Genomic DNA, 14,243 nt, shown 5'->3' with positions numbered 1-14,243 from the left:
AAGAAGTCTAAGGCTCTTGTATATACTGTAGCACGGGGTTGATTGACCCTGGTGATTAACGCATCTATCAGCCTAGAGTTCTGCATCGTGTCCACAAAGGAAGATCGATGTGTGTCGTTCATATTTAGTTACAGCAGCCGTGGTGGGTGTGAATGTGTGTTGAAAGAAGCTTTTTGTGCCGCATGTAAGTTGTCCAACAGGGACTTGAAGCTTCCAGTTTCCCTGTGAAACCGGAGCTCGATCAGTTTCCCCGGCCGGTCACACCTCCGGGTCAAGTGTGACCGCTTTCCAACAGGTCAGTAATGGATCGCACTCCTGAAGAGCAGGTCCTGATCCTCTACTGTTACCAGACTGGATCAGGCCTACTTAAGAGCAGGTCCTGATCCTCTACTGTTACCAGACTGGAGCAGACCTTCTGAACCCTCAGACAGCTCCCCTTAGGCAGGCCTTTTCAATGTGTTTTGTTGTGACCTATATCAAACACACACACCCACTTCTTTAGGGAAAAATACACTTTATAGAGTTTTTATCTGACATTGATCACAAAAACTAGTACACTTAGTATTATACAAAACATGTCACATGGGAACACCATACTTTAGGAACCCCCTCAAGGCCTGGGTACCATCTGAAGTGTCCACAGTACACTGGGGTCTGACAACAGGAGATCCGTTAGCCATCTAGCATCAGCAACGTCAACAGGCATTTGGTTTGCTTCAGAGAGTCCAGGGAAGTCAAACCTAAACTACAAACTCCTGCTACATAGTGTAAGTCAAAAAAGTCAAAAAGGTAAGAAAGTGCAAATAGTGAGGCAGGGTAAGGGTTTGACATGACCTTTCACCTCTGAAGAGGCCTTGTGAACGCCTGTCATAGAAAATGTCTTAAGTATGTGAATACATAAGGGTAAATATAAGGGTTACTCTTATGAGAGCAGCAGGACTACTCCTTTCCTATATTTATAGTACTTCCGTCAACATCTAGAAGGATCTAGCAGCTACATGCCCTTATCTTCATGTGTGCGTGTGTGCGTGCGTCCCAGCGTGCAGGTGTTTGTTTGTGTGTGCGTGCGGGCGTGCGTGCACACATTAAAACGGTTCTAATCAGGGTGAACTCTAGGAGGAGGTAGATGTTGCCACATATTTTTCTGGCTAAAAAACTGTTTCCATGACAACGTTGCATTAACCCGAGTTGGGCCCGAGTTTGAGAGGAGGACTGTTCAGGGGCCCAGGGCCTTCGTCCAGCCGGCCAATCACAGCCGGCGGTGGTGGGACATACAGGGCCTCTGTCTAGCGTCCAGCGGGCCAATCAGAGCGGGCGGGGGCAGGACATGCTAGGTGCCGTCTGACGCGGTCCCGGCGCTGTAATGGGGGGCGGGGGAGGGGGGGAGGGGGGCTCCCGGGGCTCAGACGATGAGGCGCAGCTCCGGGTCACTGAGCTGGTTCACCTCCATGATCTTCTCCAGCCGCTGGGCGTAGGCGGCTCGGTCCTGCAGGAAGTGGGGGATACGCACCTTCTCCGTCCGGCCCGCGGCCCGCAGCCGCTCCACGTCCTCGAAGGACACCTGGGGAGGCAGAGGAGCACCCGGGGGGGGGCGGTCACATAAGACCGCCGGTGGTTCTGAGGGAGGAGTCCTCGTTGCCGTCACTCTCCTTTATGAGTCACAGGCGTCTATCTATGGAGCTTTTGAGTCATTTGCTCTGAGTTTGTTTCTCCTTTGACTTAACTTCTCCACTGAGTTTACGTTGTTACTTGAGGAGAGGCTCACAGGGCCACACGTACTGCAGGAGGCAGTAGAGACACGCTAGAGACAGCTTCCGACACCATCCGGCCCTCTACATGAAAGCATTTGAAATGGTCATCTCTCATGAAAGGAGGGTGCTTCCACGATGCCGTACTCACCGTAAGCCCGTCCTCTAGTATAATATTATCAATACACCAGGGAACAACCAGGGGGACCTCTGTTTAGAAACCTTACAGATCAGGTGAATGACCGCTCTGTGGCTTGTGAAGTGGCTCCATAGGCCTTATGCAGCCTCCCTGTATGAGATCATGTTTTATGACCCTCTGGAGTTAACAAATGGATCAATGTTTCATGATTAACAGTGATCATGTTCTCTCATCCATCATTGTAGCTCATGCTACAGATGCTGCAGTTTTAAGCAGTCTGAACCACAGATGGAGATGGACTTCTTTTCTCTCTGAGATTGAACGAGGTGAGCTCACCTTTCCGAGAGCCATCAGCATGGGGAAGTCGATCTGCTCCCGGTGTCTGAGGATGTTCAGGATGCCCTCCAGATAGACCTGGTCTTTGCTGAAGCAGCCTGCGACACAATACAGAAATCATACATGAGATTCCCCCCAAAAACATTGGACACACGGCTCACTCTGACGGATGGGCTGACAAAACATCTAACATCTCCCTCGTCTTCTGCATCAGTCTCAATCGGTCATAGTTCATTCTACTTTAGAGTGGAGCATAACGCATCATGGGGTTTCTTCTATTATGATCCAATATAAGGTTGGAAGACGACCAAGACACACCAAAATAGTAAACAAATAAAATGCCCTTTTTACTATTATTTCTTCTTCTCATTGTGTAAATATATATAGCGTTGCCGTCTTTTTATTAAAAAGACTGTACCCCTTATTAGTTATCTTCAGAGAGGTACTGAACATCATCATGCTTATGGTTTATCAGCCAATCGTTTCTAGTCTCACCCATAGCGCTCCAGGAACATTTGTGAGTGAGTGTGAGTGAGTCTGAGAGTGCGAGTGAGTGAGTGACTGAGTGAGTGACTGAGTGAGTGAGTGACTGAGTGAGTGACTGAGTGACTGAGTGAGTGACTGAGTGAGTGACTGAGTGACTGAGTGAGTGACTGAGTGAGTGACTGAGTGACTGAGTGAGTGACTGAGTGACTGAGTGACTGAGTGACTGAGTGAGTGACTGAGTGACTGAGTGAGTGACTGAGTGACTGAGTGAGTGACTGAGTGACTGAGTGAGTGACTGAGTGAGTGACTGAGTGAGTGACTGAGTGACTGAGTGAGTGACTGACTGAGTGACTGACTGAGTGACTGAGTGACTGTGTGCGTGCGCGTCCACCTGGCTGCGCCGTGTCGGTCTGGCCCCTCTTGGCGCGGACGCAGTAGGCCCAGCGCGTGTGGGGGTCCCTGAGGAAGCGGGCCAGGCCGCTGAAGAGCTGGGCGAAGGAGGCGCGGGCGGCCATCTGCACCGTGACGTACAGCAGCGCCGCGCGCCACAGCGTGGGGTCCCGGCGCAGCAGCACGCTGTGCAGGCTGGCCAGCCCCTCCTCCGTGGGGTTGGGGGGCCGCAGGCCGTGCCGCCGCCGGCCCGCGCTGCCGCTCCACGGCTGCTGGCTGTTGTTCAGGCTGCGCAGGTAGTGGGTGCCTGGGGGGGGGGTCACAGGATGTAGTAGCACACACACACACACACACACACACACACACACACACACACACACACACACACACACACACACACACACACACACACACACACACACACACACACACACACACACACACACACACACACACACACACACACACACCCCCCCTACCGATCTCGTGGCGCAGCATGCCCTCCAGCCAGTGCTCGCGGGCGGTGCAGAGGTTGATGGTCAGGGTGGGCCGGCCGCTCACCACCGTCATGGAGGCTCTGGAGAGGAGGTCCTCCGTCACGTGGACCACGATCTGGACCAATCAGAACCACGGTCAGCACACACAGCCAGCTGCATCCAGCCTGAGGGTCACTTTCACTACAGGAGTTCAGGAGTCGGAAGTGTACACATCTTATTTTTATAATACCCAGTATTAACATTACCATACCCTAATATTATTGTGCGTGTTGTTTATTTTCATGCGTCAGCCTTTAGGACATTCATTACACATGATGAAACCAAAAGGCTGCCCACTGAAATGAGATTATAGAAGACTAAAATAGGCAGAGGAAAGGCAATCCATGTCAGAAAGGTGAGGCATCTGCTGTTAATGCAATACAGTGAGACACACACTCACCCCACGCTGTGTATGTGTGTTTGTAATTGTGTGTGTCTCTGTGTGTGTGTGTGTGTGTGTGTGTGTGTGTGCGTGTGTAATCGTGTGTGTGCGTGTAATCGCACATTTGTGTTTGTGTGTATGTTTGCAAGGGTGTGTGTGGGTGTAATCTTGCGTTGCACAAGGCACAGAGAGCCAGTGTGCTGTAAGATGTTCAGTGAAACGTTACCAACACTGATGTAATGGTCCAGATATAAGGGTTACATAAGAGAACAGTTCTATGCCCAGGGACTACTACCGCTTTCTCTTTTGTCTCAACTCAGGTCCCGTGTCAGGGGTAACGTTTTAGAGTACTGTAGCACTTCAGTGACGGATGAAGTCAGTCAGGGGCAGAAACCTCAGGGAAAGGAACACATTGCCATCGCTACTGTTCTAAATGAAAGGTTCTCCATATTCTCAATGCTCAAAACGTTCCCCATGTTGGGCTAATTAAAAGGTGCTGTAAAAGGTAAGCCTCAAGACCAGCTTTAAGTTGAGTATAATTAGTTTGATTCCTGAGCCGGCATAACCAGCTGTCAGTCTGTGAAATGCGCTGAGAGAATGTCTGATCCAGTTCACCGTGTCTTCCTCTGTGTGACCCAACCAAAATGACAGGATTATGATTGGTTTGGGGAATCCTTCATGCCTCGCCAACCATGCATCATCACAGCTCCACCACAGGGGGGTAACAGAGGAGCATAGAAGAGGAGGGGGCAGGAGGTGGGTTTGGTTCTGGGCTGTTTTCATTTTTTTAATCTTGCCGTCTTCTCTTTCCAGCTCTGTATGAAGGGAGCTAGCGTAGCTTTAAGGACCTCAACCACAGCGTCCTGAAGGCCTCACCTGGCCCACGCAGCTTTAAGGACCTCAACCACAGCGTCTGAAGGCCTCACCTGGCCCACGCAGCTTTAAGGACCTCAGCCACAGCGTCTGAAGGCCTCACCTGGCCCACGCAGCTTTAAGGACCTCAACCACAGCATCAGAAGGCCTCACCTGTCCCACGCAGCTTTAAGGACCTCAACCACAGCGTCTGAAGGCCTCACCTGGCCCACGCAGCTTTAAGGACCTCAACCACAGCGTCTGAAGGCCTCACCTGGCCCACGCAGCTTTAAGGACCTCAACCACAGCGTCTGAAGGCCTCACCTGGCCCACGCAGCTTTAAGGACCTCAACCACAGCGTCCTGAAGGCCTCACCTGGCCCACGCAGCTTTAAGGACCTCAACCACAGCGTCTGAAGGCCTCACCTGGCCCACGCAGCTTTAAGGACCTCAGCCACAGCGTCTGAAGGCCTCACCTGGCCCACGCAGCTTTAAGGACCTCAACCACAGCATCAGAAGGCCTCACCTGGCCCACGCAGCTTTAAGGACCTCAACCACAGCGTCCTGAAGGCCTCACCTGGCCCACGCAGCTTTAAGGACCTCAACCACAGCGTCCTGAAGGCCTCACCTGGCCCACGCAGCTTTAAGGACCTCAACCACAGCGTCTGAAGGCCTCACCTGGCCCACGCAGCTTTAAGGACCTCAACCACAGCGTCTGAAGGCCTCACCTGGCCCATGCAGCTTTAAGGACCTCAACCACAGCGTCTGAAGGCCTCACCTGGCCCACGCAGCTTTAAGGACCTCAACCACAGCGTCTGAAGGCCTCACCTGGCCCACGCAGCTTTAAGGACCTCAACCACAGCGTCCTGAAGGCCTCACCTGGCCCACGCAGCTTTAAGGACCTCAACCACAGCGTCTGAAGGCCTCACCTGGCCCACGCAGCTTTAAGGACCTCAGCCACAGCGTCTGAAGGCCTCACCTGGCCCACGCAGCTTTAAGGACCTCAACCACAGCATCAGAAGGCCTCACCTGGCCCACGCAGCTTTAAGGACCTCAACCACAGCGTCCTGAAGGCCTCACCTGGCCCACGCAGCTTTAAGGACCTCAACCACAGCGTCTGAAGGCCTCACCTGGCCCACGCAGCTTTAAGGACCTCAACCACAGCATCAGAAGGCCTCACCTGGCCCACGCAGCTTTAAGGACCTCAACCACAGCGTCCTGAAGGCCTCACCTGGCCCACGCAGCTTTAAGGACCTCAACCACAGCGTCTGAAGGCCTCACCTGGCCCACGCAGCTTTAAGGACCTCAACCACAGCGTCTGAAGGCCTCACCTGGCCCACGCAGCTTTAAGGACCTCAACCACAGCGTCTGAAGGCCTCACCTGGCCCACGCAGCTTTAAGGACCTCAACCACAGCGTCTGAAGGCCTCACCTGGCCCACGCAGCTTTAAGGACCTCAACCACAGCGTCCTGAAGGCCTCACCTGGCCCACGCAGCTTTAAGGACCTCAACCACAGCGTCTGAAGGCCTCACCTGGCCCACGCAGCTTTAAGGACCTCAGCCACAGCGTCTGAAGGCCTCACCTGGCCCACGCAGCTTTAAGGACCTCAACCACAGCATCAGAAGGCCTCACCTGGCCCACGCAGCTTTAAGGACCTCAACCACAGCGTCCTGAAGGCCTCACCTGGCCCACGCAGCTTTAAGGACCTCAACCACAGCGTCTGAAGGCCTCACCTGGCCCACGCAGCTTTAAGGACCTCAACCACAGCATCAGAAGGCCTCACCTGGCCCACGCAGCTTTAAGGACCTCAACCACAGCGTCCTGAAGGCCTCACCTGGCCCACGCAGCTTTAAGGACCTCAACCACAGCGTCTGAAGGCCTCACCTGGCCCACGCAGCTTTAAGGACCTCAACCACAGCGTCTGAAGGCCTCACCTGGCCCACGCAGCTTTAAGGACCTCAACCACAGCGTCTGAAGGCCTCACCTGGCCCACGCAGCTTTAAGGACCTCAACCACAGCGTCTGAAGGCCTCACCTGGCCCACGCAGCTTTAAGGACCTCAACCACAGCGTCCTGAAGGCCTCACCTGGCCCACGCAGCTTTAAGGACCTCAACCACAGCGTCTGAAGGCCTCACCTGGCCCACGCAGCTTTAAGGACCTCAACCACAGCGTCTGAAGGCCTCACCTGGCCCACGCAGCTTTAAGGACCTCAACCACAGCGTCTGAAGGCCTCACCTGGCCCACGCAGCTTTAAGGACCTCAACCACAGCGTCTGAAGGCCTCACCTGGCCCACGCAGCTTTAAGGACCTCAACCACAGCGTCTGAAGGCCTCACCTGGCCCACGCAGCTTTAAGGACCTCAACCACAGCGTCTGAAGGCCTCACCTGGCCCACGCAGCTTTAAGGACCTCAACCACAGCGTCTGAAGGCCTCACCTGGCCCACGCAGCTTTAAGGACCTCAACCACAGCGTCTGAAGGCCTCACCTGGCCCACGCAGCTTTAAGGACCTCAACCACAGCGTCTGAAGGCCTCACCTGGCCCACGCAGCTTTAAGGACCTCAACCACAGCGTCTGAAGGCCTCACCTGGCCCACGCAGCTTTAAGGACCTCAACCACAGCGTCTGAAGGCCTCACCTGGCCCACGCAGCCCTCCTTCTCCAGGTACCTCCTCACGTTGGCCCCGATGCGGCCCCGGCTCAGCAGGCTCCCGCCGGTGGCCTGCTCAAAGTTCTCATAGCTGCCGTACTTGTTCAGGGCCAGCTCCAGGATGCGGACCGCCTGGGGAGGAGGGAACACAAGGTCCTCAAGTTAGAGGAGGCCTGAACTCAGTGAACAGCAGGACCTCAAGTTAAAGGAGGGCTGAACTCAGTGAACAGCAGGGGTCCTCGAGTTAAAGGAGGCCTGAACTCAGTGAACAGCAGGACCTCAAGTTAGAGGAGGCCTGAACTAGAACAGCAGGACCTCAAGTTAGAGGAGGCCTGAACTAACAGGAACAGCAGGACCTCAAGTTAGAGGAGGCCTATACTAACAGGAACAGCAGGGGTCCTCGAGTTAAAGGAAGGCTGAACTAGGTGAACAGAAGGGGTCCTCAGGTTAAAGGAAGGCTGAACTAGGTGAACAGAAGGGGTCCTCAAATGAAGGGAGGCCTAAACTAAGGAGCACAGACCCTTTTCATCGTAGGACAAATACTGGTGTCTTTAACACTTAGTATGGGTCTTTCCCAGTTATTTCCCAGGGCAAGGGCAGCACACTAAACTAGGGAAAATAAGGCAAAGTTGACCAAGTAATTCAGTAAATATTTGCTCAATTGTAACTGTACCTTGATCCTGGACAGATGGTTTGCTGCATCTTAAAAGTAAATCTTTTATATGTTGGATTATAAAGGAATCAAGGCTATTGATCATTAATTGTAGGTAGTTGGCATTATTATTGGGTTTATTTCATTAGAGGAACTCTGGTGTAAAGTGGAGGCTAGTTTGATCCACCGCTGTTTGATGAGAGGAAACTTAATGTGAAGTGGTAGTTTAATCAACTGCTGTTCATTAGAGGGACCTTAATGTGAAGTGGAGGGCAGCTTGATCAACTGCTGTTCATTGTCCAGGAGTGCTCCGTCTGGTCTCAGTAGCCTAGATCCCATAATAGAGGACTGGTAATTCAAGTCAACCTTATAATTAAGAAAAGGCGAGAGCAGCACACAACAGCAGCTGTCCCAATGCACATTATCGTACATCTCCGCCTCATCTCAATTACTGCTTTTTATCGCCCCAAAAATATTCCAGCGCTATTTATACATTTTGAAAAGTGTGGTGGGGGTGGGGTAGGAACAAAGTTCTTCAAAATTGAAGTGTCAAACCTGATCTGCCTCTGGCGCGGAGAGGTGGGGAGGGATCAGTTTACTGGTTAACCTGTTTGTGTGTGTGGCTCCCTCAACAGATCCTGTACACTTCCTCCCTGCACCGTCTGGAGACTTGTGTTACCCCAAGTCGCTCTCGCAACACAACACCCCTACAGCATGTGTGTGTGTGTGGGGGGGGGTATTAGTTCCACAGGACCTTAAGTAGGATGGGTCACTAGCAGCCATGTGGAAATGAATCCCCTTTTTAAATAGGAAATTAATTATGTATGATGGTCATACAAATATATCATTATTACTGTTGTGTATCATTATCAATCTAAAATGTATAAATAAATGTGGTTCCTCTAAGCCTTACACGAGCTGATGTAACTGGGTACAGTTAGCCGTCTGAATGCTCCATGTCTATTAATGGAGAAAATTACAACGATTAATTCATTTCCTTCATCCCTCAGTACCAGATCACTCTTCAGCCTGTAGATGGCGGCAAACTCCCCACTGCAGCCTACTGTGCAGACGCTCTTTAAAGGTCCCATGACATGCTATTTTATGTATTCTTTAATATAGGTATTAGTGGGCAACTAACACAGTATTCAAAGACGTTCCCTAAATTCAGCCGTGGTGCAGAGTTACAGCCACTCCGAGCCAGTCGCACATTGAGCTTCCCCCAAATGCGCTGTTTTGGTGGGCGTGTCAAGGAGGAGGGTGGGGGTGTGGCCTGAGCAGCTTGCAGCCACCATGCGCTCTGTTTACAGTGGATGTATCGCAATGGCGAGGCGCACACAGCCTTTAGCCGTGTTCTGTAAATATTCTAGAACACACGGGAGTCCTGGAGCTCTATATCTAAATATTATCATATAGCCTACACAGATATCTATATCATATAATATATATTATCACGGCCAAAAGCTGTGTGAGCCAATATTATGAATCTCAAACGACCGCGTTGGGTTCTCCGACGTTCCTGGTTCTTCAACGTCCACATCAATGTGAATACACACACTGTAACGCAAGTGTTTCTTGTCGGTTCTTTGACGTGTCTTGTATTTCCACAACGAGACTGTCGTGGGGGTTATCTGAGCCATGGTTGAGAAGGAATTGGGGGAAAGGAACTTTGGTTTGACTCGCTGAAGTACATGAACTGCGACATGCCGCCGGTTGCCGCGAGGCACCATCGCCCGGCAGCGGGCAGCCGGCAGCGCGCGGTTCAGTCGACTTCAGGTTGATGTGAAAGTGGAAGAACCAGAGACGTCGCAGAACCCGACAAAGTCGTTTGTGATTCATAATATCGTCTGGAGGGGCACACAATATGTTATATGATATAGATATCTATGTATTATGATATTATTTAGATATAGAGCTCCAGGACTGTAACGCAAGTGTTGTACACTTCCTTGTTATTTGGATAACCGTTCTGCTGTTGGTGTGATGGCGCATAACACGTTGGCTTTGACTCCCTCAAGAACATGAACCACGACATGGAGGAGAAAGGGATTGTTGGTGGCGAATGTCTCCCGCTTGAGCCCCGCTGAGGGACCACCGCCGGAGGCGGAGGTGCATAAGCGCTGCCCGGCAAAGATCCCTTTCTCCTCCTTGTCGTGGTTCATGTTCTTGAGGGAGTCAAAGCCAAAGTTCCTTCCCCCCAATTCATTCTCAACCTTGGCTGAGATAACCCCCAATACGAGTCTCGTTGTAGAAATACCAGAGACGAGAGTCCGACGTGTTATGCGCCATCACACCAACAGCAGAACGGTTATCCAAATAACAAGGAAGTGTACAACACTTGCGTTACAGTCCTGGAGCTCTATATCTAAATAATATCATATAATACATAGATATCTATATCATATAACATATTGTGTGCGCCTCCAGACGATATTATGAATCACAAACGACTTTGTCGGGTTCTGCGATGTCTCTTCCACTTTCACATCAACCTGAAGTCGACTGAACCGCGCGCTGCCTGCGGCCGGCTGCCCGCTGCCGGGCGATGGTGCCTCGCGGCAACCGGCGGCATGTCGCAGTTCATGTACTTCAGCGAGTCAAACCAAAGTTCCTTTCCCCCAATTCCTTCTCAACCATGGCTTAGATAACCCCCACGACAGTCTCGTTGTGGAAATACAAGACACGTCAAAGAACACAAGAAACACTTGCGTTACAGTGTGTGTATTCACACACACACATGTGGCGCTCGCACGGTCGAGTCTCATTGGCGGGCCAACGTCTCTGGGCGGGCCAGGCAGAGTAAGGGGAGGAGCTGAGATTCCTGATGACGTCATGAGCACAGACATTCCAAATCAGCGCGCTTGAGCCTCCGTTTTTTCAAAGGCGAGCAGAACAGCTAGTGCTAGTTTTACACCAAACGCAAGTTTTAGCCACTGGGGGATCATAGGCAGGCTAGGGGAACTCATATTTATGTTAGAAAACCTCCCAAAGTGAGATTTTCATGTCATGGGACCTTTAACTACAGCATCGTCAGAGACTACCACACTGAAGAGAATGAACTGCGCAAACTGACAGATTTACGTCCCTGAGCCCTCCACAGTAATGAGGTTCGGCCTGGGGGGGGGGGGGCACAGCTTTGGCCACAGTGCAGGGCCTGACTTGGCTCAGCCATCTTAAAGCAGTCAGCTCAGCAGACCGCCCTGCAACAATGTGTCTAGCTGATTTGTGAGGAATGGACGCATCCTCTGGGCCTGCGGTATACGATCAACATCTCTGTTTATCTGCTTCTAACGGCTACTCCCTTCCATAAAGGTGCACTTTGTTTCAGGAGGGTTTGGCAGTGGCAGGGTGTAAGTCGGGGGGCGGTCCTGTACCTGGGTCAGGAAGCGGTCCGAGGCCTGGCTGTGCCGGGCCAGCACCAGCGGGGACACCGGGTTGCTGTACTCAAACTGCGGGTTGTAGGTGAAGTCCGACTTGAAGAACTTGAGCTTCTCCTTCTCCACGTTGGACGGCTTGATGGCCGCCAGGATGCAGAGCTTCCTGCCGCCGTCCACCCTGAGGGCCGCGCCCGCCCGGGGCTGGGGGGGCGGCGGCGGCGTGCTGCCGGGCCGGGCCTGGGCCTTCTCCCTGGGGCGGGCCGCGGGCCGTTGGGACAGGCCCATGGCGCTGCCCCGCACGGCGATGGCGCCGCGGGCGGGCTTGGTGGCGGCGGGGGGGCCACCGGATCCCGCGCAGCCCCCTGCTCCGGTGACGAGCGGCGCCGGCGCGCCCGATGGACGCTTCTTCCTCTGCGGCGCGGAGGACGCCGACTTGGCGGAGGTCCCGAGCCGCCGGCGGCGAGAGGGGGAGCGCTTGGGGGTCCCGCCTCCTCCACCCAGCCGCTCCTCCACCCCCCGTAGCTCCGCCTCCTCCGCCTGTAGCAGGACGTTGTAGCTGCTGCTGCCGCTGGTGAGCAGCTCCTGGAGCACGCTGCTGGGGGTGGAGGGGTGGGGCACGCTGCCGGGGGTGGAGGGGTGGGGCACGCTGCCGGGGGTGGAGGGGTGGGGTGTGCTGCTGGGGGCGGAGGGGCGGAGCTTCTCCAGGCACACCTGGCTGGGGCTCAGCACCTCTGGCCGGGGCTTCAGGAAGCTCTGCTTGGACATGTCTCTCTGGGGCCAGCGGAGCAGCTCTGGGGACACCGGGAACACGGACAGACAGAGAGCCGCGCTTCAGTCTAGGAGGCATGGCTCGCCCTCGCCCTGGCCTGAGTCACTCCTCTGCAGACGGCCCATTCTGTCTTAGACTAATCCTCTTAAGGAGGGGGAATCTAAAAGGGATCTCTTGTGCTGACCAAGTCAAAATAAATAATCACTAACATCGCTGTCACCATGCCCCGTTTCATTCTCCAGCATTTACTTCCATTCCTTGTCAGTAAGAGTAGAATCAGCACTGACACACCCCACTGGGTATATATAGAGAACTATCTATATGTGTATGTATGTGTATGCCATGAGCTAATGCGGGCTGACTTTCTCTTTAGCGTCAGGGCCGCTCTCACAGAGGTAATTACTGTCTCTGTGTGGACGGACACTACTGCAACCACAAGCAGAGGCCGTCGTGGGAGAGTTCTGCTGGGAGGAGCCCAGTTTGAAACCGAAGCCTTGAGCCTCGTCAAGACAAAGAGCAGCACTGGGTCAGACAGGAGCACTGATGCAGAGGGTCGGATAGGAGCACTGCAAGGAGGGTCAGACAGGAGCACTGATGCAGAGAGTCAGACAGGAGCACTGAGGACCCCCCCCCCCCCCCCTCCACCACAGTATACAGCACTGGATACCAAAAAAACATCGGATAAACTGAATGAAACTGTCATCTTTAGACTGCGTTAATTAAATTGTAAAAATAATATCACAAATGATATAATATTCTGCTTTGTCAGGCCTACTATCTAATTGAGCAGTAGACGTTGTCCACCTGGTAGCACCTTCTGTCTACATATAAAAGGGGTTTGGATCTACCTTTTGCTTTTCAGAAATCAAACCTAAATACCCTTCTTTCTTTGGATCGAGTGATGCTTTATGAACATTCATTGGAACGTTGTATATGTTTGGTAAATGATGTTAAGAAGTGTCTAATTCTGACTTTTCATCCCTGGTGTACAATGTTGGTTCATCCACCAATGATGAGATATTATGGTTGGATAAATTGAATAGTTAAAACATGTTGCATCATGTGTGTATGTTCATGTGATGGCTCCGCTTTTAAGTTTGGGGTTTGAATTTTACATTTGAAAACAGTATATAGAAACGGAATGACCACGATATCCTTTCAACTCCGAACATCTGCGTTTCTATGTGCAGACCAACAACATGCTGACAGTCCCCAGAGAGAGACAGGGATCACTGATGGGTCCTCACCTGTCACTCGTATTGGTCCCAGCATCCCTTGTTTCCTCCCAGTGGAACCAGCAGAGCTGATGTTGACGAGGAGGAACAAACTAAACGACCAACAAAGAACGCAGTTATTACTTTATCTAAAAAGTCCCGTAAAGCTGACAGATAATGCTCTATTCACAAGTGCCGACTTCAAACGTCTTCCCCTTTCTTCTACCAGCGACTAAAAGCATGCAGAACCAACTGGACGCCCCCAGCTCTCGCTCGTCCCCATGGCTCCGTCTCTTGCTACGTAATGCGCAGGCTTCATGGGTGATGGAGTTTAATGCGACGTTAATGTCTGACCCATGCATCTTATATTAATCGCGAGACCACGTCTGTTTACATGAATGAAGACGCTAACAAAATGAAAGTGCTTGATTGTTTAATGTGTTGATGTAATGCCTATTTTAGAAGTCTTTAAATTAATTAAGGGTTTCAAGCCTTATTTTGAGTAGCCTTATTTGAGTATCGCATATTTCGAAAAAAAAAAAAAAATTAGCAGCAAATTTGCAAAGCTTTACAATAAAATATGAAATACACTCGCACACGCACACGCACAAGCGGTCGCACACACAAACGCACACACAGGCACGCACACACACGCATACACAAGCACACAGATAGCGCTTGTGACACGCCCATTTTGTGTGATTGGTTCGCGAGCG

At 52.2% G+C, this 14,243-nt stretch overlaps 1 protein-coding gene across 2 annotated transcripts; it reads right to left on the bottom strand.

The window, feature by feature from the left end:
- Nucleotides 1-494: 494 nt before the first annotated feature.
- matcap2 (microtubule associated tyrosine carboxypeptidase 2) lies at nt 495-13,834 on the bottom strand. 2 transcript variants are annotated; one of them, XM_060042623.1, is made up of 8 exons: nt 13,754-13,801; nt 13,561-13,640; nt 11,542-12,335; nt 7,504-7,647; nt 3,579-3,711; nt 3,101-3,406; nt 2,224-2,321; nt 495-1,561 (listed from the first exon to the last, which is right to left on the bottom strand). In XM_060042623.1, the coding sequence occupies exons 2-8, from the start codon at nt 13,583-13,585 to the stop codon at nt 1,403-1,405; spliced, it is 1,659 nt and encodes a 552-aa protein (XP_059898606.1). In that variant the 5' UTR covers nt 13,586-13,640; nt 13,754-13,801; the 3' UTR covers nt 495-1,402. The 2 variants fall into 2 exon arrangements, with proteins under 2 accessions (XP_059898606.1, XP_059898605.1); XM_060042622.1 differs by having other exon boundaries at nt 13,561-13,834.
- Nucleotides 13,835-14,243: the final 409 nt, after the last annotated feature.

The sequence above is a fragment of the Gadus macrocephalus genome, chromosome 22 (assembly GCF_031168955.1).
Source record: "Gadus macrocephalus chromosome 22, ASM3116895v1".
Taxonomy (NCBI): Eukaryota; Metazoa; Chordata; class Actinopteri; order Gadiformes; family Gadidae; genus Gadus; species Gadus macrocephalus.
Note: the sequence above shows the minus strand (reverse complement) of the source record. Positions and strands in the feature narration are given on the sequence as shown.

Coding starts and splice junctions, on each gene's coding strand:
- matcap2 (XM_060042622.1), bottom strand. CDS start 13,585: ATGCTGGGACCAATACGAGTGACAG. Junction 12,336..13,560: donor GGGACCAATACGAGTGACAG/GTGAGGACCCAT, acceptor CGGTGTCCCCAG/AGCTGCTCCGCTGGCCCCAG. Junction 3,407..3,578: donor CATGCTGCGCCACGAGATCG/GTAGGGGGGGTG, acceptor CCCCCCCCCCAG/GCACCCACTACCTGCGCAGC.